The sequence below is a fragment of the Aulostomus chinensis genome, chromosome 17, assembly GCF_037954235.1.
Source record: "Aulostomus chinensis isolate RoL2024-O1b breed Wild chromosome 17, RoL_Achi_v1.0, whole genome shotgun sequence".
In the NCBI taxonomy this organism is placed as follows: domain Eukaryota; kingdom Metazoa; phylum Chordata; class Actinopteri; order Syngnathiformes; family Aulostomidae; genus Aulostomus; species Aulostomus chinensis.
This window is the reverse complement of record NC_141336.1, coordinates 20,549,593-20,573,807: the sequence shown is the minus strand read 5'-3', so window position 1 is coordinate 20,573,807 and position 24,215 is coordinate 20,549,593. Positions and strand designations below refer to the sequence as shown.

The following is a 24,215-nucleotide window of genomic DNA, read 5'->3' as shown; positions in this document are numbered from 1 at the left end:
AAAAAAAAAAAAACCCCAAACAAAACTAAAAAAAAACCGCGTCTACACGACAGGAACAAGGTGTGTGTCTATAAGTTTATATTAATAATATAAATGACCTGAAGACTGACTTAAGACGTCATGACTCATCTGTGTAAATAAAAACCACAACTTAACAGCGAATTTATTTTTATTAAAATATACCTAACATTTAAAGTTAACAATCCAATATATGATTTCATCGTATTTGGTGTTAGAGATCGTCTGAATATAGAGAGAAATTAAGACAGTTTTTTACTAAATGAACTGATATTTACACTGCATTTCTTTTTATATGCACTGAAAAGATAAATAGCCCCCCCCCCAAAAAAAACACATCCACTTTCATATTACAACAAGTATACAAAACATAGAAAGCATATTTAACTTTTTTTTTTTTTTTAAACAGATCAAAATGACAATTCCTTTACATAAAGTGACGTGTTATATTGTTGAGATCCCGGTCTCAGGGGCCTTCACTCTTCTGCAAAAACAATTCATGGCAACAGGAAGACTGGAGCATCCTCTCCAAAGAGTCAATATTTGTGTAGTCTCGCTAAATAAAATCCACTTCACAACTCCTTTGAAATTAACTTTTTCTTTTTCCTCTGGATCTTCTTTTTCTGGAATCACCTGAGGGAAAGAGAATAATTGACGTGAATAAAATGAACCCCCCCTAAACAAAAAAAAAAAAATTAAACTTCGTATCTTTTTAAGTTATTCTATCCAACCAAATTGTAGACTAGAGAAGTGTTATTTAGCTCTTTGGCTGGCAAACAGAACTAAAGCTGCTTTAAAATGTTCATTTTCATAAAAAAAAAACAACACTACTTAATGCATTTACATCACAACTTTGTCACAAATTAGTTTTACAAGAAGCACATCAGACTGTCATTAGTGGATTAATAAAATAATAAGTCCCATTTGCTGATTTTGGGGGAATGGACAAGAAAATATGGAAGGAGAGACAAGAGTGACAGCTTTCATGAAATTGCCCACGGATGACTTCACAAACTGGTAGGTTTTGTTTTATTTATTAGCACTGAGTAGGTTTCCCCAGGATTGATGGACAGTAGAATCACCTCCAAGACAAACTGTGTCAAATGCTGTTAAAGTTTTTGGTGTGATAAACACAGTGTTAAAGAAAGAGCGAGTGTTAAAAGCTGGACAACACAGACAAATGAAATCCAGATTCCAGTTAGACCGACAAATGACGTGTTATTTCAGTAGGATGATGTTCCTGCTTACACTTCGCCATCCCATCGATTGACCTACCTCACTGCAACACACAGCCTTTTTTATGTTTAGTGTGTCCTTTTCCACCTTGTGTTTTAGAGAGTCAGAACGGAAAACAGAGCATTCAAACAAACTGACCAGTTGATATAAATACATTCAATTATTACATCCATTCTGTTTAATAAAATGCATCATGAAAAAACTCATGATCCTATACTAAAATAGCCAGTGCATAAAATATAAAATGCAAAGTGCAATAAAAACAGAACAAAAATGGATCTCCCTTTCGTCAAGAGACTAGCATTCCAAACATGATCTTTATTGAAGTGAGTAGAGAGTTTACCTTGATTACTCTTCTTTTTGTTTCGTTTTAAGAAGCTTGACTGTTTCTTTGGTTCGGGGTTAAGTGATTGAGGCTCCGCTTCTGACGCCGAAGGCACTTCCTCCGATTCCAACCCGTCCGGGACGTCACACCCCTCAATGATAGTCCAATCACTGCTTTTCGAGTCTGAAAGTTTGCAGCTCACGACCTCGTCTTGGTCGGCTGTTCCGGCGTTAACGCTCTCTTGCACATCTAGACCTTTCTCTTGTCCTACAGTGTCTTTTGAATGGCTTATTTTGTCGCTAGATTCACCTTTTGTGATCTTGCTTTGACTGCAATCTGTAACGTGAATGTCTACCTCAGGGACAGGCTTTCCCTCCAGCTGAACACTCACGTTAATTTCCACGGGTTCCTCGGGGGCCAACTTCTCAGGTACCAAGCTGGAAGTGCTGTCTAACACTGCCTCTATCAGGTCTAAATCTGAGAGGGAAGATGGACTGAGGACACTTGTCTCAGTTGAACCTGCTGAGGAGCAATTTGTGGGGAGACACGGTTGATGGTCCACCCGAGGGGGAGTTACTGCCGGCTGCCCCTCCTGCAGACATGTAGGTCTCTCCAAGGGTGCCGGTGTCAGCATGGCTGCTTCTCCTGGAGGTCCGTTGAGGGGCACAGCTTGTGCCACACTCGGAGGAGGAGTCTCGTCTGGTGTTGTGGTGAAGCCATTCACTTCGCCTGTGCTGGGCTGGTGAGCCTCTGCCCGAGGTTTGGTGGGAGCGGAAACGGTGGCTATTTCTACGACTTCTTCGTCTACAGGCTTCACACTTGACCCTGTGGGGAAGAAGGTGATAGCGTTGATGGGGAACGCATTCCAATCTGAACTGTGGGTGACATATCAGATGCATGACATTTATAAGAGGTCTCGCCAAGTAATGCAAAACTAAAGCAGCTGGAGCTTTATGAGATGAGAGTGGTGCAAGTACAAATAAAGCACAAGCATAAAAGCAGCACGGCTGTAGCTCACAGTTAAGTGGCTCAGGAGCGGAGCTAGGAGCTGCGGATGGAGGCCACAGTCTCTTGTCCTTACCAGGTGGGCAGGTATCCCTACGCATTTCACTAGAAGGGAGGCTTTCCGAATCGCACCTTGGCCTGGTCTTTCTGAGGCTGAAACCTTTCCTGATATCTGCCAGGAGGTGGTCGATTATGCAGCCGTCATTCTGCGGCACAAAGCCTTTCTTGACTGGTGACAGAAGGAAAGGGCGGCTCATAAAACAGTAACTACAGTAGAAGAAAGAATTGCTGGTACAGTCAGAGAAAACCCACTTATTTTTCCATTCTCTCCCTTCTGTCTCTTGGACTCTTCTTCTGCCAGCTGCTTCTTCCTCTTCTCAGCTTTGGCTGCCTGCTCTTTTCTAGTTTTATTTTCCTGTAATTGTGAATGAGGGGGAGTCACACACACTGACAAGTACAGACTGTACAGTGTAGTTTGTGGGTAGAAACATGTTAAAACCTTCAATTTTTCACAGAAATGACTAACAATGCAGAGAACAAACATATACACAAGAGGAAGACCATCTGATTTATGCACACACAGCAGTCTACTGTGCTAGTTGTAGAGCTTAACTGCAAAAGTGTATAAAAAGATTCATTCCCAGCTTTCATCAGATGGAACTGCTGTGACGCCCTGACTGACCTTTAGCGCCTTGATGAAAAGACCTCGGAAAGTTCGAATGGTTCCAAAAAGTTCCTCGAGTGACAGCTGATTGGTGTCCTCACATAAGTAGAGAGCCAGCTCACTCTTCTTCTGGTTGATGTCAGTGAACCTTTCACTTAAAGCTCGACACGCCTCCAGATTTTCCTGCCGCAGAGAGACGAGAGGACGTGTGCAAAGTTGGGTAAAGCTTTTTAAAACAATTCATTCCATCTTACCTCAAGAATTTTCGCATATTGCTCCTTCACTACTTCTTCAGCCTTGGAGACCTTGGTGGCTGTATCGTTCAGTCGCTTCAGTAACGCACTGGCTTCTGACTGTACTGAGTCCAGATTCACTCTGAGGATCAAGCGTGAAATCTTTTATGAGTCCACCGAGAAGCAATTATAAAACAAGAGGGGACAGACGCAGGGGTAAATGTTAAAGGTTGCTGTACCCTGCGGCTTTTTCACAGATCTCTATGTCGTCTGGCAAAGCCAAAAGCTCCGGGTGGTTCATCTCTGCTTCCTTTGCAAAACAAGCCACATAGCGGAAAATTAGAACGCTTCATGACGGAGTGAAAAAAAAAAAAATGTTATGGCAGCCGCCAGCCCACTTGTGTACCTCCAAGATGTGATGGAGCAGAGTAATGCGGCTCTTGTTGGCCTTGGTTTCCGTGAGCTTGAGCAGTGAGCTTATCTTGAACCCCTCTGCGTTCCCTGTGTGACTTCCCTGGAAGTACACAGACGATTAAAAATGCACGGTCTGTCTAAATGTCAGCTTCAGTGAAATATAAATGAGACCAAAGAGGTTCTTACATAGTTGAGAAAATTGCCGACATCCAGGATGAGCTTGCAGAAGCTAGGCATGAGCGTGCTCATTTTGAGGGCTGAGGAAGTCGTTAGATCTTGTTAGTTTCATTTTGGGTGGTCCACAGAAAAGGAGAGCAAGAACAATCTGCTATTTTAGAGAATAACAAAGGAAAACAGCGTTTTGCTTACACTGGCAGGCCTCCTGCACCAACTTCACTTTAGGTTTGAGCATGTCCAACACGGATGCTGTTTCCTCACATAACAACATGCACTCAATCCTCAACTGATAGCTGGAGACAAGTGACAAAGCAAAGAAAATTAGAGCCAAGTCTACATCATTAATAAGTAAACTAGAATCACAGGCGTTACCATGAGACAGTGAGCAGAGAGTTGTAGAAACGGTCCACATTTGCCAGCTTCTCCTTCTCTCCTTGGAAGGACTTTAAATTCTCAATCTAAATGACGACAAAGGAAAGCAATTTCGTTTTTCAGCCGACCAGGAAATGACAGACAAGTGTAAACAAACCACTACAGAAATGATACATTGAAGGCACAAACCTCGTGCTTCTCTGGTAGGAGCTTTAGAAGCTGCTTCAGCACCTCCACATCAAACTTACTACGGTCACCTTTCTCAATCATGGCCACAAAGTCCTCATTTGAACTGGACAGAAAAGAGAAATGGACCAAAATAGATGAGAGAAAAGCACATAAACAGAAAACCCATGCGACCGTATTCTATGATAGCAGCATCTTACCATTTGAACTGCTTCAGGAATATGTTCAGATTCAAGTTTTTCTTTGGATCAATGAAAGAAATCTATTGAAAGTTGAGAGACATAGTAATTTCAGTTTTGTTGATTGTCATTTCTACAGCTCTGATGGGATGTCTTGACCAAGCACACCTCTTTAGGCTCCTTCTTGACAGGAGCAGCTGCCCCCTTGTCTTTGTGCTCGGTCACCGGGAGACAGAACAGCTGCTCGATGCTGCTGTAGTCCGGCTCTGGAGGAGGAGGATCCTTTTGAACCGAAGCCCACATGGAGGAACCATCTGTGTGTGTGTGTGTGAAGGAAGAGAGGTAGGTGTCATGAGCTCCTGCTGCTCCACTTTGCATCTCATCCTATCGTGGCTGAAACTCACTTCAAAAGTAATGCTCTCCTTTCTGAAAACGAGGGAATCCCAAACACCGTTAACATTCAGTGTCCAGGCCCAGTAACTATTTTTAACTCACTATGTGCTTTTTGTCTTCTTTTGTGAAATAATTTTGAATTAAACATTAAATGTTTCAAAGGGGCAAATTATACCTTCAAGGTTATTTCTTTTAGACCGAGGCAAAACTTTCTAAAAACAGTCATTTGAAGTCTTGAGTAAATCAGAGTTGGAGTTGACCCTACTGAAATTAGATCCAGTCAAGGTTTCCTGCCCGTTTGCTGGCTGAACTCATTTGAGCCTTCAAAAGGAACTTTTCCTCACTCACCAGTAACAGAACGGAGTTTCTGCCAGTTCAGCTTTTTCATCCTCAGAGTCGGGCATCGGTTTGCTTTGGTGGGCACACTGCACCCCAGGGCCTGGCTGTTCTGAGCCACTATCATTCCTGGAGGTGGGGGAGGAGGAGGAGGCGCCATGCCAGGTAATGGAGGAGGCGGAGGGGGTCCTCCTCCCATTCCTGGTAGGGGTGGTGGAGGTGGTGGGGGAGGCATGCCAGGACCACAGGGCAGTGGTGGTGGAGGCGGCGGCATTCCAGGCAAGGGAGGAGGCGGGGGAGGTCCACCAAATCCTCCAGGCAGAGGAGGAGGGGGAGGAGGAGGAGGTGGTGGGCACTGGCTAGAACCTAGGGTTTGGGCTCCAGGCATAATTGGGGGTGGTGGTGGAGGAGGAGGAGGAAGAACGGCACACAGTGGCACCTGAGAGGATGTAATGCTTCTCTCCGTCTCCCCTTTGCCCTGATGATCCCCATCTGTCTGCACAGCTTTGTCCATCTTGACCAGCCGCCCATCAACTTCATGATGACCTTCACAGCTCTTTCCTTTGGAGAACATCAGACGTTCCATGATCGTCTCAAAGGATCCCATCTGAGCTGGAGTCCAAACAAAGACACACTTGAACAAAAGTTTTCAGCTGCCCAGTCACTTCTACATTACCAGCTAAGTGCTGGTTGATCATTCTCCTACGGACATTAATCTCCAAAGTGACCATTAGCTAGACATTCGGCTCTCCAGAGTGTTGACCTAAAGTGAAAGCATTACTGCAGTGTTGACTCACAGTCCTGGGCCAGCAGTATGGCTCTGTTAGTGATGGCCTCCAGAGCGAGCCATATATCTGAGCGGCCGGGCCCCAGCATCAGCAACGCCTGCAAGACCGACAGCAGCTGGAGAGAGGCGGGGGAGCTGCTCACCTGGACACACGTGTAGGTAGCATGTTTACAGGTTAAAAGAGTTCATACATGTAACCATATTAAAGCAAAACACCCCTGTTACTGCTCAGATGCCGAACACTCACCTTGTTGAAGAGTGCGGTGAAGACTTCCAGGTGATTACTCATGTCAACGCCTCCATACACTCGCAGCAGCTCCTCCTCATCTTCAGCCATTGCCTCCTCGAACGCTTCACATTGAATGATCAAGTCTTCATCCTCCTGCTCCCTGTGGAGCACACACACACACACACACACCTCTCATTAAAATACAATTTCAATCAAAAAACAAAATCTTTTCCTGTATTTTACTGTGTGTGACAGATGGAATTTACTCGCAATCATTTTGTGCTTTAAAACTTTTGAAATCAAAGGTGATGGCTGCTCACCTTAATTTTGGCAAAATGTCAAGTAACTGAAGTCCTGCAAGACAGCAATAAAACGCAGAATGGGTATAACAACACTCAATTTACAGTTTGACAAAGTTGAAACTGCAGTTATCCAGAGGTATATGTAACTGCCAGGAAGTCACAGGTGAGCAATCACAAAAGAGGCGTGGCCAATCAAATTGCTGATTGGTCCAAGGAGGTGGGTGGAGCTTTAATGGTTTTAGGAGGGTTTTTGAAGCTGCAACTGTCAAACGGTCTCTCTGTTCTTAAGGCAGGTGGCAAACAGAATGAAAACTACTGTTTTCAAATTTGTCCGTTCTCTGTGGAGTTGAAGGGGAATTTCTCTCAAAAATAGATCCATGAATATTTCCTTTTTTGTCCGCTGTATTCTGGGACTCCACAGAAAAAGGCAGACTCTACAATGGAAAACAGCTGGATGGATGAAAAGTGAGCCCAGTGCGTTTTCTTCTTATCTAAAAATGCGCTGATTAAATGCATTACTTACACAAATGCTTTATACTCATGAGGTTTGCTATATTCTCTGAGTTTTAAAAGAGAAAATGAGGCCGTTAGACCTATTCTTAGACAGACCCAGTGACAGAGATATTTGTAATGGTGCTCCACTGATGGCCCGTTTTCCCTTCCATATCTACTTTCATCACAGCGGTGCCGCGGTAACATTTCACCACAGTGTGACCTTGCTCACGATGTGGCTCTCCCCCTCTGATGAATGCTTGAACAACAACTAAATAGTGAACCTACCGATAAACTCCTTTCTCATCTTATCTCGTTCCCTAAGGCCGTCCGACCCAAAGATGAGGGCGTTGATGACACTAAGGAGCGTGACCATGTAGGGGACATTATCTGTGGCCTGCAGCTCATTCATGATCACACTAAAACGATACTGCTGCGTCTTCACGCCCTGGAGGAGAAATCAAAGTCAGTGCATGTAGTCAATTCAGGCCCCATTTACACCTGGTAGTAAAAAATCTCCCCCCTAACCATGAATACTACGAAGCCCTCTTCCTGTCTGGAGCCAAGATTAGCTTATATGGGGTGATAGAGCCGTCCAAGCTAAACTGGAGAGTTCAATTTACAAGGACATTTCATTACAAATGGAAGCACGAGTTTGTCAGTGAGAAATAAAACATCTGAGCTTTTGCTCTGGAGGATGGAGATCTGAACTCAATGAGGATAATGAGAGCTTTCAAATGTCATCTGCAAGTCAAAATCAGACCTTTTAATATCTGGAATATTTAATGACTTTAAAGAAGCACCAACCTTTATTGTCCATCATCCCCAGAGCCAGACATTAGGATGGATACCGATCTGTACTCTGCACATGCATTAGGGAGCTGAGACCCTGAGAAAATGGCTGGCTAGATAGCTTAGCGCAGTGATTGCTCGTGGATGGACATGTAAGCACACCTCCATCAAAAGTCATAAAATAAACTTTTTTTCCAAAACAGTTTTTTTTCTGAATTAGTATAACTAAGATTGTGTATCACATTCAAATCACGCATATTTCTGGAACTTCTTTCTTGAGTGGGTGCAGTGATTTGATGAAGCACATCAAAAGCCATTATAACTTTGGTCTATAAATCCAAACATTTGTTGACAACTAGACAAGGAACTGCTGATACAATTCACGGCTGACTTTGAGGATGAGGAGGATTTACACCAGGCTTTGGAACCTGAGTGGGCAGGAGGGTGGAATGCTAACCTGCCCACGTGCTACATTTACTTTCGCTAAACTAACTAGCATTCAGTCAGTCTCTGTGGGTCTCAGCTTCCTCATGTAAACAAAGGGGTTGGAGGGGTATGTAGTGTATCTTCTTGTTTGGTTCTGGGGCTGATGGCAAATAAGGTAAATCTCAAAAATACTACTCTTCAAACAACAACTTGTTTCTCAACTTGCCTTGTAGTGGTCCAGGGCATCCAGAGCCAGGCGGTGGCCGTCTGGAGAAAACATGCTGAGGGCTGCAAGTAGCTCAAACACCTGCTTCTTCACCATGGTATTTGACGTGTCCAAGGCTGTAGAGCGTCGTAACAACGCACATCGATACAGTTAGAACACTCAAAATTCCCATTTGTCAAAGGAAACATGAAATTCTTCCTCCTCCTACTACTTGTGATTAGACATAAACAGGATGCTTTGATTGGCTGACTTTTAAGCCGCACAACATGAACTTTGCCCTAAAATGATGTGGCATTGTACAACAGATAAACATGTAAATGAGAGTGAGAAATCCAATAATTTCCACAAATTTAGGCTCTACATGTGTGGTTGTCCCACAGAAACCCTGACATACTTATCTCTGGGGACTTTAAAGTGAGACACAGAGAGCCATCAAATGTTGTGAACTATGACCACATTAAGACAAAATTACAAATGTTTTAGTGCGTCAGAAATAAGTGGAAGGAATCTTGTGTTTTTACATGAGATATCTTTGTATTGAAATAATGCACACAATACTTTCTGTGACCCTAATCATATTAATATTAAATGGAAAATACTGTATATCATCAAGTTTCACAAAATTGAACCCTTAATGTTCGTATCATCGACCTTGGGAGAGCTTCCGGATGTATCCTTCGTTCTCTATAATGAAGTGGATCCCCGCCGCGGAGTTCATGACTGCACGGACACAGCTGACACATGTGAGCTGCAGGAGGGCATCCGCGATACGAGAGCAGCCCCGTCCCGAGAGCCGGTCCAGGGCCTCCAGGAGGAGATCTAGCCCGCTCAGCTCCAGGAACTGGACCATCCATGTTTGGTCACTACCCTCCAAGCGACGCTTCAGCCCAGAATAGTTAACCACAGTGGGAACCTGCAGCAGCCGAATGCACAGCTCTGGATCTGCACTCTCCAGGTTGGCCTCTAGCTGACTATCAGAGTCCTGCGAGGAACCCAGGCGGCCGCGGACTGCCGCCCACTTCTTCTTCCCATCTGACTTCCCTGACATGATTGCTAAATAGACTGTAGGGAAAAGAAGAAAAAAACACGTTCACCATTTTGTCATTATTGGCATTTTCATAGACAATTTCATAAATATGATCTTATCTTGTGCAGGAGATGGTGTCTGTTGGTACATGTATTCAATCCAGTATTTAACATCGTCATTGCTATCAAGAGCAAGCCAAAGCATGCCCTTATCAGAAAGGAAAACAGAACAGGAAATGACAGCGCTGCACTTTGTGGACGGGTAAAAGATATGTCAGCAGTCCAGTCATCACCAGCTATGCCAAACATTCCAACTTAATCCTGTGTGAAAGACAAGAGTCACTGTCAGTTCATCAAAACTCATACAAAGGCAGGCTCCACCCTGTCTGAGCGGCGCATATCGTAACTAGCGTTTGAGCACATCAGGGATTCCGCCATTATAAACATTCACAAGATGATGAAGAACGTCTACTCAGAAACTAATGTGTGGGGAGAACATCTGACAAACATTAAACCAACGTGCGGCCCTAACATGAATGCATACTTTGAACCCGTGGGTGCCTTTTTTTGGCAGAACACAGTCCCCTCTTTGACCAACTGGGTGCAACTCTCTCAAACACATCGATGCAACCAGAAAAAACAGGTTCCCACACTAGCTGGATGCTGGTTTAGGCCAAAAAAGGGGAAAACCTTCTGCAAACGTCTAAAAATACTTTCTCTGTACCAGAGTTGTGGTACGAGTTGGTCCAGCGTTAAAGTTTGTGAGTGGTTCTTCTGTCTCCGTTTGTTGCCTTCACACTGGCCAAGGATGGGCTATGCATATGAGCACGAACAAACAATGCCCTGCAGTCATTCTGAGGGCTCTGACCAGCCTGGAGGGAAGTATAGTTTTGGCTTGCCTCCTATCTAGATAACAATCTCAGCTCTGGTGGCTTGTTGTTTCGCCACATCTTGTTGGTGCTATCTAGTCATTGTGCAAATTGCTTGGATTTCACTCTTTCGACAAGATGACTCACAGGGAAGAGAAGAACTGACTTGTGAAATATCTCACAAAGTGGGCTTCCAATCACTCTGTCGAGTCAAGGTAAACCAAGGCTCTGCTTTTCTCACATATTCAGACAAGGACTTTGTCAGCTCGAGCTGCAGCATTCGTCCTGCTGCTACAGTGAGATTGAGAGTGTTACCGTGGCAGCAAGCAGACAGACAATGGAGGTTTACAATAGGCCTTCTCAGTTCTCCTGAAAGCCGTTTTCATTAGTCACAAAATGGATGGAATGCTCCCGGCCCCACTTTGAAGCCAATGAGTCTCACGCTCAACAAGCATTTAAATACTGGGTGGTTCAGATGTACCCTGTAGTTTCATACTGAGTGTGAGCAAGCAACAAAAGTTACAAGTTGACACTTGTAATCTGGAGAATTTTCCAGATGAGCTCTTGGGAATAGTGATGGCTCAGCACAACTTTCACTGTCTGATGCATCCTGGAGGATCTGCCAGAGAAAATACCAGTCAGCTCTGTGTATTTCTCAATACACACATACATAAGAATGCATCAGTAAGAACGCACTATAATTAAGCTATTGAGTGGTCAGCAGCATTCAGAATGCCATTTACAGTGTGACTTTGAGCCAATGTTTATTCACAATTACAAATCATTAGTTATTTTTTCCAGCTATCCTCTCCAGTGATTATGCCCAGTATCAGACCAATACTGAGGATTATGACTAATATCTCTAAGCAGATGGTGAGTGTGTGAGTGTGAGTGTGTGTGTGTGTGTGTGTGAGTGAGTGACTACCCAGTATTGCTTAGGAACACTTCAGAAGGAAGGAAAAGACTTTCCCGGGACAGGAAACTAGATAAACCTCCCTCATACTGGTGTGACAGCTCTTGTTCCTCTATTGAAATTTCAGTTTCAATCCACAAGATGTCTACTTGATCTCAAACAAAGGGATATGCATCCGTTTTACTTGTTAAGTAACATCAAAACCCTCTCGATCATTTATAAGCGACTTTCAGTCTTTTCAACCTTGTCTGCCAGAGCTCCCACATGAACCACTAATAGCAGGCTGATTCACAGCATGCAGGGCGAGCCTTCTCATCTGTGCTCTGTTTATCGGCCCACGCAGCAGCCCACCTCTACTGTAACACATTAATGCTCCTGCATGTACACACTGAAACACTGCTTCTGGTTTCTTTCCTCTGAGACATATGTGAAGCTTATGTGCATTTTTTTTCCCCCTCTACAAACGCTATCGGCAAATAGAAGCGTGCAGATTTGAAGGAATTAAACCTCATGGAGCCATTTTAATCATTTTTCAAAATTTGTTAATGCAGGGAGATGCAGAGTTACCTTCTGTGCCCAGAAAATAACTCTCAGGACATACATGTTTACAGACAGACATGTAACAGAGTGCGTATTCAAACCTCTTTCACAGTAGTGAGCATAATTTCTAAGAAAAAGAACATCTGGTAGTCATTTAAGTGATATTCAAACCTCCTCTCCTCCCTCGTCTGCTGTTTAAGAGAGTGACAGATATGTCTGTAATGTCTACAGCCACATTTTGAAGTTCAAAATATGTTCTAATTCAGTGGAGTACTTTAGTTTTATGTCTGAGGAAGTCTTTCACATCAATGTCAGAATGATTTGACCTGACAGCAAACAGTGACAACCCATGTGATCCAGATACAGCCTTTAAACTGCAGTTCCACTGGGTTCTTCTTCTTCTTCTTCTTTGTCCTCACATCCTTTCTTCTTTGCCAGGCTAAATAGATTACCGGGAACAGTAGATTGCCGTCTCCAGCAGGCATCGACATAAGTTACTTCTTTACCAATCACCATTACGCATTGCATCACAATGATTAAAAATAACCAGAAAGAGCCACAGTAACCGTGCAACATCCTGACTTTACCCAGCGAGGGTTTTTTCCTCCTCACATAACAGGGAAATTAACGGGACTCCTGAAGCTTGGAGGCGGCGCAAAAACAAAATAATCCAGAAGATAACATATAACATCTTCATGCACTGTTGCATCCTATCATACCACCTCCGCGCTAATGTCTTACCTGGATTTATTCCATAAATACACACTCAAAAACGTCTCCTCTTCTTGTGTGTTTCAGGCGGGAGACGGTCCAGCTGGCACCCGCACAGTCTGTCTTCCTGCACGCCCCCCCCTACATCCCCCGACAAAAAAATGGACCTCTTGGAACTATGTGGCAGGTCAATCCCGGACTAGTATGCCGATGGTTTTTAAATCGCAACAGTACCCGATCTCTCACTCACTTGTGAGCGGACCGACATGTCAAAAGAAAAGCAAGACAAAGCTCCAACATCCGCTCAAACCTTTCACAATAAAACCAAGAGGCCAAAATATCGACGGGTACAACGAGCAGGTGCCCTCGGCTGACCGTTCAACGTCTAACGTAAATAAAGCCTGTTAGTGCTGTTGGGAAAAAATGGCTAACTGTTATAGTTACATGAGTTAGTCGGGTGATTTAGGTTTGATTTAAACAAGAAACGCAACTACAACAACAACAACAACAAAAAAACAACGTAATTGTATGATATATTCCCCCCAATTCATTTAGCAAAGGCTTAGTTAAAGTTAGCCAAACACCGTTAGCCAAACTACCGATGTTGCTAAACATTAGCTTCTTGACAGAAAACACCAGTAATTCGTCGTTTACGTGTTTTTTAATAAAAATACAAATAGAATACTCACCTCTAAAATCCTACAGCAAGCCGTCCAAATTGTTGATACTTGGAAAGTAAGTTACATGTGTCAGTCCTCATGCAAACAAGACTTTCAACTGAGTTGTTCCTATTAGCATGTATGACACCGAATGCTCGCGAGGACAATCGAAATTGCAGTTTATTTAAATGAGCGGGTTCTTTTTCGTGATATTCACTCTCTAGTGCGTTTAAGGACAGCGTTTTTTTATTCTGAAGGCAGAACTGCAGGACTTCCGGTAAAAGCGCCTGTACTTGTCCGGCTTGCAGCTGTCTGATGCTGGGTGCAATCCAGTGGTTGGGCCCTCCTCCCACACTCCCCATCCCAGCAGCTGGAGCTGACCTCAGGCCTACTGGACAGTCATTGCTGGAGGAAAATAAACTGAATTCCTCAAGTCAGAGAAACAGCTCCTCACAGCTCTACTGTGCGTTCGTGTTGCATCCTGGTGGTTCATCTGTCCATTGTGAGAGACCTGTGGGACACAGCACCAAACATTAATAACTATGATGCAATTTTTTCTCTCTTGCTTGCCTACACTGTCATATATCTTATATTTTACCCATACCTAAATCCAAAATGAAGGACTAACATGACACTCCAGACATCACCAGGAGACACCCAGATGCAATCTCTCCTCTACAATTTGTTTACATACCTCCAGGGGTGAAGTATTTAAATCTTCTAAAAAGGACATTGTGATGCAATGTGTCACTGATAAAAGAGGATGACACTGTGTAGGCCAACATTTGGTTGAAGCTATCAAAAGAGTATTAAGATAATTAAAATATTTCCTTCATAAACTTTCAACTAAAAATTCTGCCTTGAGTATGTTTGCATTTGAGGACAGCGAAGACAAGCAAGTGACAGGGAAACTCTTGTAATTTGGTGTTAGCATGTATTTCTGCACAATGCAAATCCCCAATAAAAGGTTTAATTTGATTTGAACATTCTGAATTACCATCTCAATGACAAAAGGCATCTGGACTGTTTAGAGAATTTGCAATACTGCTTTTGTGGATTTTTCTGCAGCGTTGTTTTAGGTCCCCTCAGCCAAAGTAGGATCAGTAAGACGGGCGCTAATCTAGATGAACACTGGCTCGCTAAAAGGGGGGGGGGGGGGACTTCCAAGATATCAACAGCATTAAACTGAGCATGAACTCATTAGGAACAACCCCTCTAGCTCAGTGGTTCTCAAACTTTTTGATTGTGATTCTCCAGAGGAATCAAGTTTGTGACCTCCTTTGCTCCCTGCACTATTTTTCTGCCCACAGACAGAATTCTAATTTCCCTTTTGGTTTCAGTAATTCATATTTATTCAAATCAATGTGTACTTTGGGCTTAAAAGAAATAACAGGTAGGAGTCTCATATTATTATGGTAACTGGGCCTGTTAGCATGTAAAATTAAAACTACAGCCTTATTGTTTTATGGCTACTGGTTAAGAAAATGTTTTCATAGTTTTCACAGTTTTATGGTTTATATTATTGGTCAAGTGCAGCACACTTTGACTATCACATGATGATGGACGGCAAACAATATCAGTGCTGCAGGTGGTAGAATGTAAAAAAAACAAAACAGTTTCACAACCATTTGGCGACCTCCAAAAATGATCTTGCGGCCCCAGTTTTGGTCCCTCTCCCCAGGTTGAGCACCAGTGCCCTTAACTGATCGGGGTTGATCCAGTGATGAAACAGAACAATTGTTGTCAAGCTTTGACTTTATTCAAAGACTGATGCTATCAGGTGATGAAACAATCAAGTGATTATTTGAAGTCAGCTAAATCCACAGCACACCCTGTGTACACAGACTGGAGAGAGACATGCGGTCTCAGCAAACACTGCATGTACACATTAGTGTAGCTGAGGTTTCTGGTGAATAACTCTAATCCGGCATCTACCGTACAAACCTGCTGCAGAAACGTTTACCTGCTGGGGTGTCCCGTCCCTGTGATAACAGGATTTGGTTGTATTATATTTGCCAAAGATGTGCAGGACAGAAAGAAGGGTCAAGGGTCACAAATGACACGCCAAGCTGAGCATACGACAGTTACACGGCCTAACCTCCATAAACAGGTTCTGTGAATGGCTGACGGGTTCCGAGATTTCTTAAATCCAAATGGGATCAGGAGCAGAGAAAAGTTACTAATACTCTGCATTAATAACATTCCAGTCTGCAAATGACAACTAGGTTTTTAATTACCCTTCATTTGCCTACTCGCTCGTAGAAAATGAGAGCAGGAGGCCAGGACCTGTTCCCGGCTCCGCATCACTGTTATCTTGCCTGAAATTTTAGTCAGAAGTTTGTATCATTGAAGCAAGGATATATATATTTTTTGGCATATATATTTTAAAAGTAAATTTATAATTTAAATGCTGAAAAAGTGCTTTAAGTGATTGATACAATGGGGCTATTACATTCTTTATCCACCAGAGAGCCTCCTGTCCTCTTTACAATAATCTGAAGTAGTAGATTTGGAAAAATACATTTAGTATGTACAGATTTGGTAAATTTCCAGTTCAAGCATAAAATATCCTGTTGTGCCTAGGCAACTATTTTGTGTGTGTGTGTGCTCTGATGTTGAAGAATTAATTTAAAACATTCATATTTTATTTTCAATTTCACGTAATAACCGAACTTTGTATGAATCTAAAAATAACCAAGGATTAAAACATACATTGAGTCTTCTATTCTTTTGGGGTGAATTGATTCAGTTTGTTTACACTGGCAATTTTGGTAAACAGAACTGTGGGTTATTAAAGCATAACTTTCAACATGAGATGAGACGATTAAGAATAAAAAATTAAATGTTCTTAACCACTGAATTACTTCTGCTATTTAGCAAACAGCTAATATTAGCTAAAGCATCGTCGCATTGGATTGGGGAAAGGAACATCAGGACAGTTTTGCTGGTCTATGACGTCAAATGATCGCACAAAAATTTGAGCTGGATCCAAGTCAGAGATAAAAATTATAAATCAAAAGAACAGCATCGAAGAACAACTTTTCTATTAAAATCAAGACCCTGAATCAATAAGAATGCAAGGTTTTGTCAGGTCACACAACCCATGACCCCTCAAATTTTCACAAACTTGGTACGAACCGCCATCAGCCGTTCTATATATTCTCCTCAGTATTAAATGATCACTCTCAGCTTCACCATTAAATATGAGAAGTATATTTATATGTTAACACGGTTACTGACCCCGCTCCCCCTTCTGGATCGCTCCATTGCGCCTGAACACAAAAAAAATCATTTCCCAGGTTGCAGTGCAAGTCAGAGGTGAAAGGTTGATGACGTCAAAATAAGGCGCCACAACAAACTGGAGAACCAGATAAACGTTCCTCTTAGCATTTCTCTGGTATTTTTTGTTTTTTCCTTGTCGGTTCTGAGTCTCACTATTAGCAGAAATGTCTGGAAAGGCTAAGGATATCCTACAGATGGACCTTTATGGTTTACTAGGTGTTGAACTCACGGCTACACCGAAAGAGGTTTGTATGTGCTAGCAAAGAAGCTAACATGAATTAGTCAGCCGCTCCTGTCAGCTGCTCGTGTTTATATAATACGCCCCAATATGAATGCTTAACAATGTCGTGTTGTGTGGCAAGTTATCTTTGTGGTAAATTTTATAACGCTGTTTGTGCCAATTTAGCTGTAGGTGCTGTTAGCAGGAAGCTAATAGCTGAGCATTAGTAGCTTGCTGTCATGAAGCGTGTGGTTGTGTCGAGTGTTTATGTGAAATAGTAGAAATTATATGCATTTTTTCCCCCCATTTAGCATAATGTTCACCTCGTAAGTAGAAACAATAAAACGTTGTTAGCACACGGAGCCAAAACACAATTCGCCTCTTGGATGTATTGCAGAGGTGTGATAAAACTAAGACGGCACTAGGTGGCAATGTTGCATCAGTTTATTTCTAGCTCTCGTCTCAGGAACCACAAGAATTAAAGAACATTTCATTGAATAAAGATGGTTTGGAATTGCACTGTTAGGAATGGTCAAAAAGACTGTATATATTCTTAATTTAAAACTTCAACCCAAATCACATAAGCAATGCTAATTATTGCTGACATTTTTGCACACAGTGCAAAAAAAATATGTACAACTACTTTAATGTAAAGTTAATTTTTTTCATATAGTAGACAAAAGAAATTGCCTGAATGACGAGCTTGTGCTTCAATACTTTACTCTTAATAAGCTCAGCAAAGTTTCCTCCATCTCATTTCCCATATCAGAGCACTTCACCTCCTGAATCTAGCCTCCTCTCAAGCATTTCTCCTCACAGTTTCCAGCATCTAAAATCCCCAGGCTTGAAGGGGAAATTAAAATCGTTGCCAAAATGAGGGAAGAAGTGAATTTCTTAATTGGATTTCAAAGTTCTGTCCTCCCCAGAGGTTTATGCTGCAGGAAGTTAGTGGTTGTGGCTCCAAAATGCACAAGACTGGTTCTGTGAGGTCTGTTGATGGTCGAGAGATAGTGAGGGTTTGTGCGTGCAGTGTGTTGAGTCTTGGGGGGGCTCAACAATCAAGTGTGTGAAGACAGATGTCAGCAGATGGGCTACTCATCCCAGTTGTTTGGCCCACTGCTCCACTGCTATTATCAGGCATGTTGTTTATCACGAAGAAGGGAAGAAGCTTGTCTCAGAGCCTGTTTCTGTGGGCTTTGCTGCAGCTTGTAATACATTGTCTTGATGTAGGGGATTTATGTTCGGCATGCTTCAATTTAGTATCTCTTTCTACTATCAATGCCGTTGACCTCCCTATGTGCTTCGTTGATTGATAAATGCTGTGGAACCTGGCAAGTCAGATTGTCTGATTTACTGACTGTGGATAACTGGGCCTGGCTATATCCTTGGACAGCCAAGGGAGGCTGTTGCCGAAGGCTAGCCGTCCTTTTAAAGAGTTGTGCTCATGCGTGTCAACAAGGCTTGGGTAATAATTGTCTAAGTGAGGATTTAACCTACCACTGATTGCTTGGTGAAACAATGTCAACAGCCAAGACCACACAAAATTTGTTGTGGTTTATTGTAGTTTTGATATAGGGCAGCACCTGATTTTTTTTTTTAGATTTTTTTTTTTGCTGTGAATGAACTCTTTACACCCCTGCAGGATTTACTTGCTGTCAGAAATCAGCTGATCTCATTTCAGTGCCAAAGCACATTTGAAACTCCTTGCAATTAAGAGATACTTCTGTCTTTGCTAGCACAGGGCATTTTTAGGAAGAGTATCATTGCAAAAGAGCGGCTCCATGCCGTGCTGCCAGGGACCAGCCTTGTGCTCCTGGCAGGAGAGGATTCTTATCTTGTGTAAGGCTGCTTAAGATACAGAACAAATATAAAACAAATATCATGGATGCTCATTGCACATTATTGGTCCACGTTGGTGGGTAAGGATGGTAAGCCTGATTTTACTAAAATTGCCTAAGATTCTTTTTTGAAAAAAAAAAAAGATTCCTCACAAGTTTTTAGAGAAGAGCCGTCCATCACTGGGCTCAGTATTTTATTTATCCTTTGAACATGGCGTTATTTGTAATGTGATTAAAAATCAAACAACAAAACTATAAACTGGACTATATCACAGCTTTCATTTCTGTCTCAGGTTTTCTTCTCACCTCCTTCCAGGACTCCTCAGCATCTGCTCTCCTGATGATGACTATTTGGTTTAGACTCATGAAATCGAAGTGGTTGAGTTAGGGCTACATGATTTTCCAAAAATACCTAATTGGGAGTGTTTTTGACTGTTACTGCGATGTGATATGTTGTTCTTATTTACATTGAAAACCCATTAAGATTATATTAGTGGGATTCTTGTGACGATCTATGTCAAATTATTAAGTTTTCTTAAGTCTTTAAAATGGAATGCGTTGACAGGATGTCTCTGCACAATATTTGATTTAAAAAAAAAGTAGTTGGACACACAATTAGACTTCAACAAATATTTCACTGTCTTGTGATTTGAAAATTGTAGGGATATTGATGTATTTTCATCAAGCTTTGATTAAATGGGCAGCCTCAGTCTATACCTAAATAATTAACAGGTGTCTTTGTATTATATAGATCCTTACAAAAAATATCACTTCACTTTCATCATTATTTTTTAAATGCAAATAAAATAATCATATGAAAATAAGCTTTCCTTCTTGTTTTGATGATCATCTTGCAGTACCAACCAAAAGTAATGTCAAATAGATATTTATTTCCAAATTGTGCAATGCTGATTGACAACAACTTCTGTTTTTTTCTCATCAAAAATGCAACAGCCGAAATGCATTCAAACCCGGGAGAGCAGCAACATTTCAGTGTCTCTTCATTAAAACACATTTTTCTTTTCTCAAACACTCTTTTTTTCTCTTCCTCTCCAAATCCTCTTTATCCCTCCTCTGCACTTCCTTCTTCCTCATGTTCGTATTTCAAATTACGTTAATATATTCCTCCAACTGATAATATCCTGTAAACGGCAGAGCATTGTAATTAAGTAGGATGAGCCCATGGCAGATCAGGCAGCTAATCAGCTACACAGGCTAGGGGCCCTACCGGGGCTGCGCTGCGGCCGTACCAGGACCAGTTTGTCAACTATAATTGGCACCAAAGACTGGTGTAATGAGTACAAGATGTGAGCATGCAGTGGGGACTGAGGCAGGCAGGGATCAGGGCATCACAGAGGGTCTGGTTTTCACCAGGCAGGCACTAACCATTAGGCTACTGTTGGCCTGCTGCTGTAACATTGCAGGCTTTCCTTGAGCTCTTGGTTCTGACTTCTGCCAACGTGAGAAATAGTTTAGATTTCTGTCATTCGTCTTGTCCATCAGTCTCTTCCCTTTCTCTCTCTCTTTATCTCTGTCCCTCTCTTTCCTTCTCTATATCCGTTGTCCTCCATTCTCTGTCTTTGTCTCTGCCCTGCTCTCCTGCTCTCTTTCCCCCCAACCGGTCAAAGCAGAAGGCCGTCCCCATTGAGCCTGGATCTGCTCGACGTTCCTGCCTGCTAAAATGGAAGGTTTTGGTCACCGCTGTTGCAGGATGTGCTTGCTGATGGAGAAATGTTGGGTGTAGATTCATTGAAGGAGTGCGGTGCTGGACCGGCTCCACTTGGAAAGTGTCATGAGAGAACTTTTGTTGTGATTTGGCGCCGTACAAATAAAATTGACTTGACTTGACTTATGCTGTTCATGAGACGAGGAAAGGGAGAATGCAGAATAATTTGAATGGCAAGACATCAATCATCATTTGCACCTAAACATATTTGCTCATCTGTAGGCCCAGGGAAAGAGTGTGGTTTAACTTTGTATAGTCAGGCCGATAATTGAGTCAAGAGCCCAAATTGAACATGATTATTAACAGGATCAGGGTGTCCTCCACTCAATCTGAGAGCTCTATCCATGTCACCAACCTCTAAAAAGTCAGCCTTCTTTGTACTCCCATGACCAAGGGGCTTCGGGGTATTCTCTCATTAATTACAGCATTGACGTGAATCATGCATAATTTTAGAAAAACAGAATGGGAGGTAGGAAGGAAAAAGGACGCAGGAGAAGAAGAGAGAGATATAATGAACATTATTTGGCAGGATTCTGAACTAAAATGCAGACAAATGTGTGTCGACTGGATCTTTAAAGTGACGCCAGTGATGCAAAGAGGATGATGTGCTACATGGCTGTTCTCCGCCAGAACTGCATCATCGATGACAGGTTGTACTTGTCAAAGAGCTCCGTCTGCCAGAATTTGTCTCGATAATGAATGTACAACATCTGCTGTGTTTACAGCAGACGTGGAGGCTTGTTTATGTTATCGGCCTGCAGCAGGTGTTGAGCTGATGATGCAGCATGTCCTGAGCGACCAATGCAGCGGTTTTAGCCCAGTTACTACAAATCACGTACAAGCTTTATCGCAAATCATTCTGGAGACAACACTTTTTGAAGAAATAAGAATTATTCTTTGTGTTTGTCGTTTTTCTTCCCAATAATTTCCTTGATTTAGTTGACAGATCATTGATGTTTTTTCCCATTTGTTGTGTTACAGTGGATACAATTTTGTATTCACATTTGCTAAAATTTAAAAAAGTTTTCAAATCAATCTGCAATTTAATACTATAATCATGCACCACTTACACAACATGGACAAAAGAAAGACTAGACAAGTAAAGCAAGTTTAAGCAGAATTGAACGGAAGTCTGTTATCTAAATGGTTATTGCTGGCTTGCTCCATTGATCAGTGGCTTCTTTACGGTCTGTGCCTCCTCAGTCACAGAGAAGAACAGCATTTTCTTAATTTTCACCTCCACTAAGGTTATAGTCCTTCTTTTTTTTGTAGGATGTAGCGTGCGCCTTTACATTCAACATTTCATTGCATTTTTTTGTCCCTCATCGGCAATCTTCTTACGGATGTGGAGAACGTTATAACCGGGAGCACAGAGAAAAGAAAATGGAGAAATAGACAGAGGGAGGCTAAAAAGGGGAAGAAGGCTTAGCTGAACAGTAAGCATATGTGTTTGGCACCCGTCCACAGCCCTTCGTGTCAGTCTCCATCTATAGGGAGGCTTCGTTTGCCAAGCATCAAGACTAAATATCCCTTAATGATGTCTGGTCTCTCAAAGCCCTCTCAATGAACTTTAGTTCACGTTCATTGATGGAACTATGAAGAAAAATCACAGAAGTTGACCAAAGAGATGGAGTTCAGGTTAGTGGGAATCAGTTTACTTCATCAGTTAAGTCACCTCTGTAAACAAAAAAAAGAAGTCATAAAGACAAGAGCTCCAAATTTCTGTGGCTCACCAAATACAGGCAGGAAATTGATTCCCCCTCAAGATGGATGTGTGAAAACACGCTGGGCAGTGGCTGATCAAGACCGGCCAGAGAGCGTACATCAGTACGTGTGTGCCTGAGTTTGCATGTACAGGAGGTGTATGCACGTGCCAAAGCCTTAGCATGCAAAAGAGGTTGTGTGCCGAAAGCTTCAGCGCTGCACTCTACAGCTCCCTCTGGTCTCCATGGAAACTCTTTCCCTTCTTTCTCCAGGGGAGCAGAGATCTAATGAAAACCACGTTGTCATTAACTGGTCCCCAGAACGACCAATGAATAGTTAACATTCCAAGCAGTGACCCGGAGTTAGAAAATCAGCTATAACTAAAACCTCATATGACATTACAGTATTGTTTAGTTTTCCCACTTAGGCTCTCTGAAACCCCCAAAAGTCTTGGCGTCCAGCCTAAAATATTAACAGTGGCCCTCAGAGTTGTTACAGACAATGGCACTCTGTTTGTGTATGTTATTGTAACATTTTTTTTTTATAGTTTAAATATAGATGAACTTGTACTCGGCTTCAGCTCAGGACACATTTTGCAAGCTGGCAGTGGTTCTCAGAATTGTTTGAAATTCTTGTGCAGATGGTTCACCATATAATTTGTGCCTCAGTGGTTAGATTCCATTACCAACACGTCAAAAGGACACGAAGCACAGGATCAGCTCAGGTGTTGATTTAATTCAAAAAATATAGTTCAGACCATGCTTACCCAGTACTTTCATGTCAGACTGTGCCACCATTTCAGTGGGAACATGATTGTTTTCCAGATTTTGGTTTTCTGTGTCACGGACAACAGGATAAAGATAATTGGTCCTGAAAGTACAAAATTTTGGACTCTTATGGACAAAATTTGTGCTTAATTTGTTTTTTGTTTTTGGTGTTTGTCCTAATCAGCATTTTCCGTACATGACTTATAAGGATTTTTTTCCCCTTTCTCACAGATCAAGAAAGCATATCGACAAAAAGCTTTGACATGCCATCCGGACAAGAACCCCGACAACCCGAAAGCAGGTAAGCGAAGACATAAATGTGGTTGTCTGTCGTGTTTTCTCTTTAAATTGAGTTAAACATCTAACCAAATGGCCATCAAGATGAAGAACCAAAGTGTAGTGCTACCCCAGAGTAGTACTTTCAACAAGTTAACCCCACCAGACAGCCTCGCCGCTGCACTGTGCAGGACGTCTAACCAGAGCCCGTCTTTCTTGCGGGCTGTCAAGGCAGACAGAACCAGGCATCACCCTCTTTTCCTTCTGCGGCCTGTCACCCACCAGCATGTTTACAATTACATGAGGAAATCTCGATGTAGCGTTTTTTTTTTTTTGTCTGGAGGGTAAAAAAGGCACCTTGGACAAAAGGCTGGTCATGAGGCATGTTTTCAAGTGAGGTTTATGTGGTTTTTGGATGGCTCAGACAATTCCTGATTATGTCAGGAGAAAAAAAAAGGGAAATTGGTGGGGTTCGGGGGTTGAGAGGGATAATACAAAAGCAGGGGGTCGGTTTCCCAGAAATGGAAAAGAAGTGGTTTGGAGGGCCTCAACACTTGAACCCGCACATGGACAGACTTGGTCCTGATCGCACGAGAGCAAGGGAAGTCTTGGGACTCACAGGGCCTCAGGGGGAGGTTGTGTGCATGTAAGAGGTGAGTTAGGGGTCATGATTCTTCATTGAAGACCCACTGTCCTTGTTTTGCTCAACCCCTCCCACGTTGTGACACTTGGAGTTGCCTAGTGGGCATGGCAGGTCTCTCCCAGTTGGATTTGATTCCAGACCATTATATGCATGAAGGTAACCTGACCGTGTGTGCTGGCAGCCTGATCCTCAGAGCCTCTTGTTAGTGTGCATTGCCAGTCCCCACAGGGAGAAACCATATCGGTCCGT

General features: G+C 42.5%; 2 protein-coding genes across 6 annotated transcripts in view; one reads left to right on the top strand and one right to left on the bottom strand.

Annotated features, from left to right (window-relative positions):
* Nucleotides 1-158: 158 nt before the first annotated feature.
* LOC147246720 (inverted formin-2) lies at nucleotides 159-14,007 on the bottom strand. 4 transcript variants are annotated; one of them, XM_086181617.1, is made up of 23 exons: nucleotides 13,541-14,007; nucleotides 9,444-9,854; nucleotides 8,793-8,908; nucleotides 7,637-7,796; nucleotides 6,875-6,908; nucleotides 6,573-6,714; nucleotides 6,336-6,468; nucleotides 5,551-6,150; nucleotides 4,978-5,123; nucleotides 4,831-4,892; nucleotides 4,634-4,736; nucleotides 4,445-4,530; nucleotides 4,265-4,365; nucleotides 4,082-4,152; nucleotides 3,888-3,995; nucleotides 3,721-3,791; nucleotides 3,503-3,623; nucleotides 3,267-3,431; nucleotides 2,897-2,999; nucleotides 2,661-2,813; nucleotides 1,598-2,404; nucleotides 1,294-1,341; nucleotides 159-651 (listed from the first exon to the last, which is right to left on the bottom strand). In XM_086181617.1, the coding sequence occupies exons 2-22, from the start codon at nucleotides 9,838-9,840 to the stop codon at nucleotides 1,295-1,297; spliced, it is 3,726 nt and encodes a 1,241-aa protein (XP_086037743.1). In that variant the 5' UTR covers nucleotides 9,841-9,854; nucleotides 13,541-14,007; the 3' UTR covers nucleotides 159-651; nucleotide 1,294. The 4 variants fall into 4 exon arrangements, with proteins under 4 accessions (XP_086037743.1, XP_086037742.1, XP_086037744.1 ...); XM_086181616.1 differs by lacking the exon at nucleotides 13,541-14,007 and adding an exon at nucleotides 12,882-13,154; XM_086181618.1 differs by lacking the exons at nucleotides 1,294-1,341; nucleotides 13,541-14,007 and adding an exon at nucleotides 12,882-13,144 and having other exon boundaries at nucleotides 160-651.
* A 2,804-nt stretch (nucleotides 14,008-16,811) lies between these two features.
* dnajc17 (DnaJ (Hsp40) homolog, subfamily C, member 17) overlaps nucleotides 16,812-24,215 on the top strand; it is a 32,847-nt gene continuing 25,443 nt past the window's right edge. For both annotated transcript variants that reach the window (XR_015109643.1, XM_086181621.1), the window contains exons 1-2: nucleotides 16,812-17,037; nucleotides 23,279-23,348. Coding sequence is in view for 1 of the 2 variants with exons in the window: in XM_086181621.1 (XP_086037747.1) it covers nucleotides 16,957-17,037; nucleotides 23,279-23,348 (151 nt within the window). In the remaining variant the exon portion in view is untranslated. The remainder of the gene's footprint in view (nucleotides 17,038-23,278; nucleotides 23,349-24,215) is intronic.

Bases quoted from the DNA above. Each gene is read 5' to 3' on its own strand.
- LOC147246720 (XM_086181617.1), bottom strand. From the start codon at position 9,840: ATGTCAGGGAAGTCAGATGGGAAGAAGAAGTGGGCGGCAGTCCGCGGC. The intron at 6,469-6,572 runs GTGAGTGTTCGG...ACGTGTGTCCAG, and splicing joins TCACCGCACTCTTCAACAAG to GTGAGCAGCTCCCCCGCCTC. The intron at 4,893-4,977 runs GTGTGCTTGGTC...AACTTTCAATAG, and splicing joins TCAAGAAGGAGCCTAAAGAG to ATTTCTTTCATTGATCCAAA.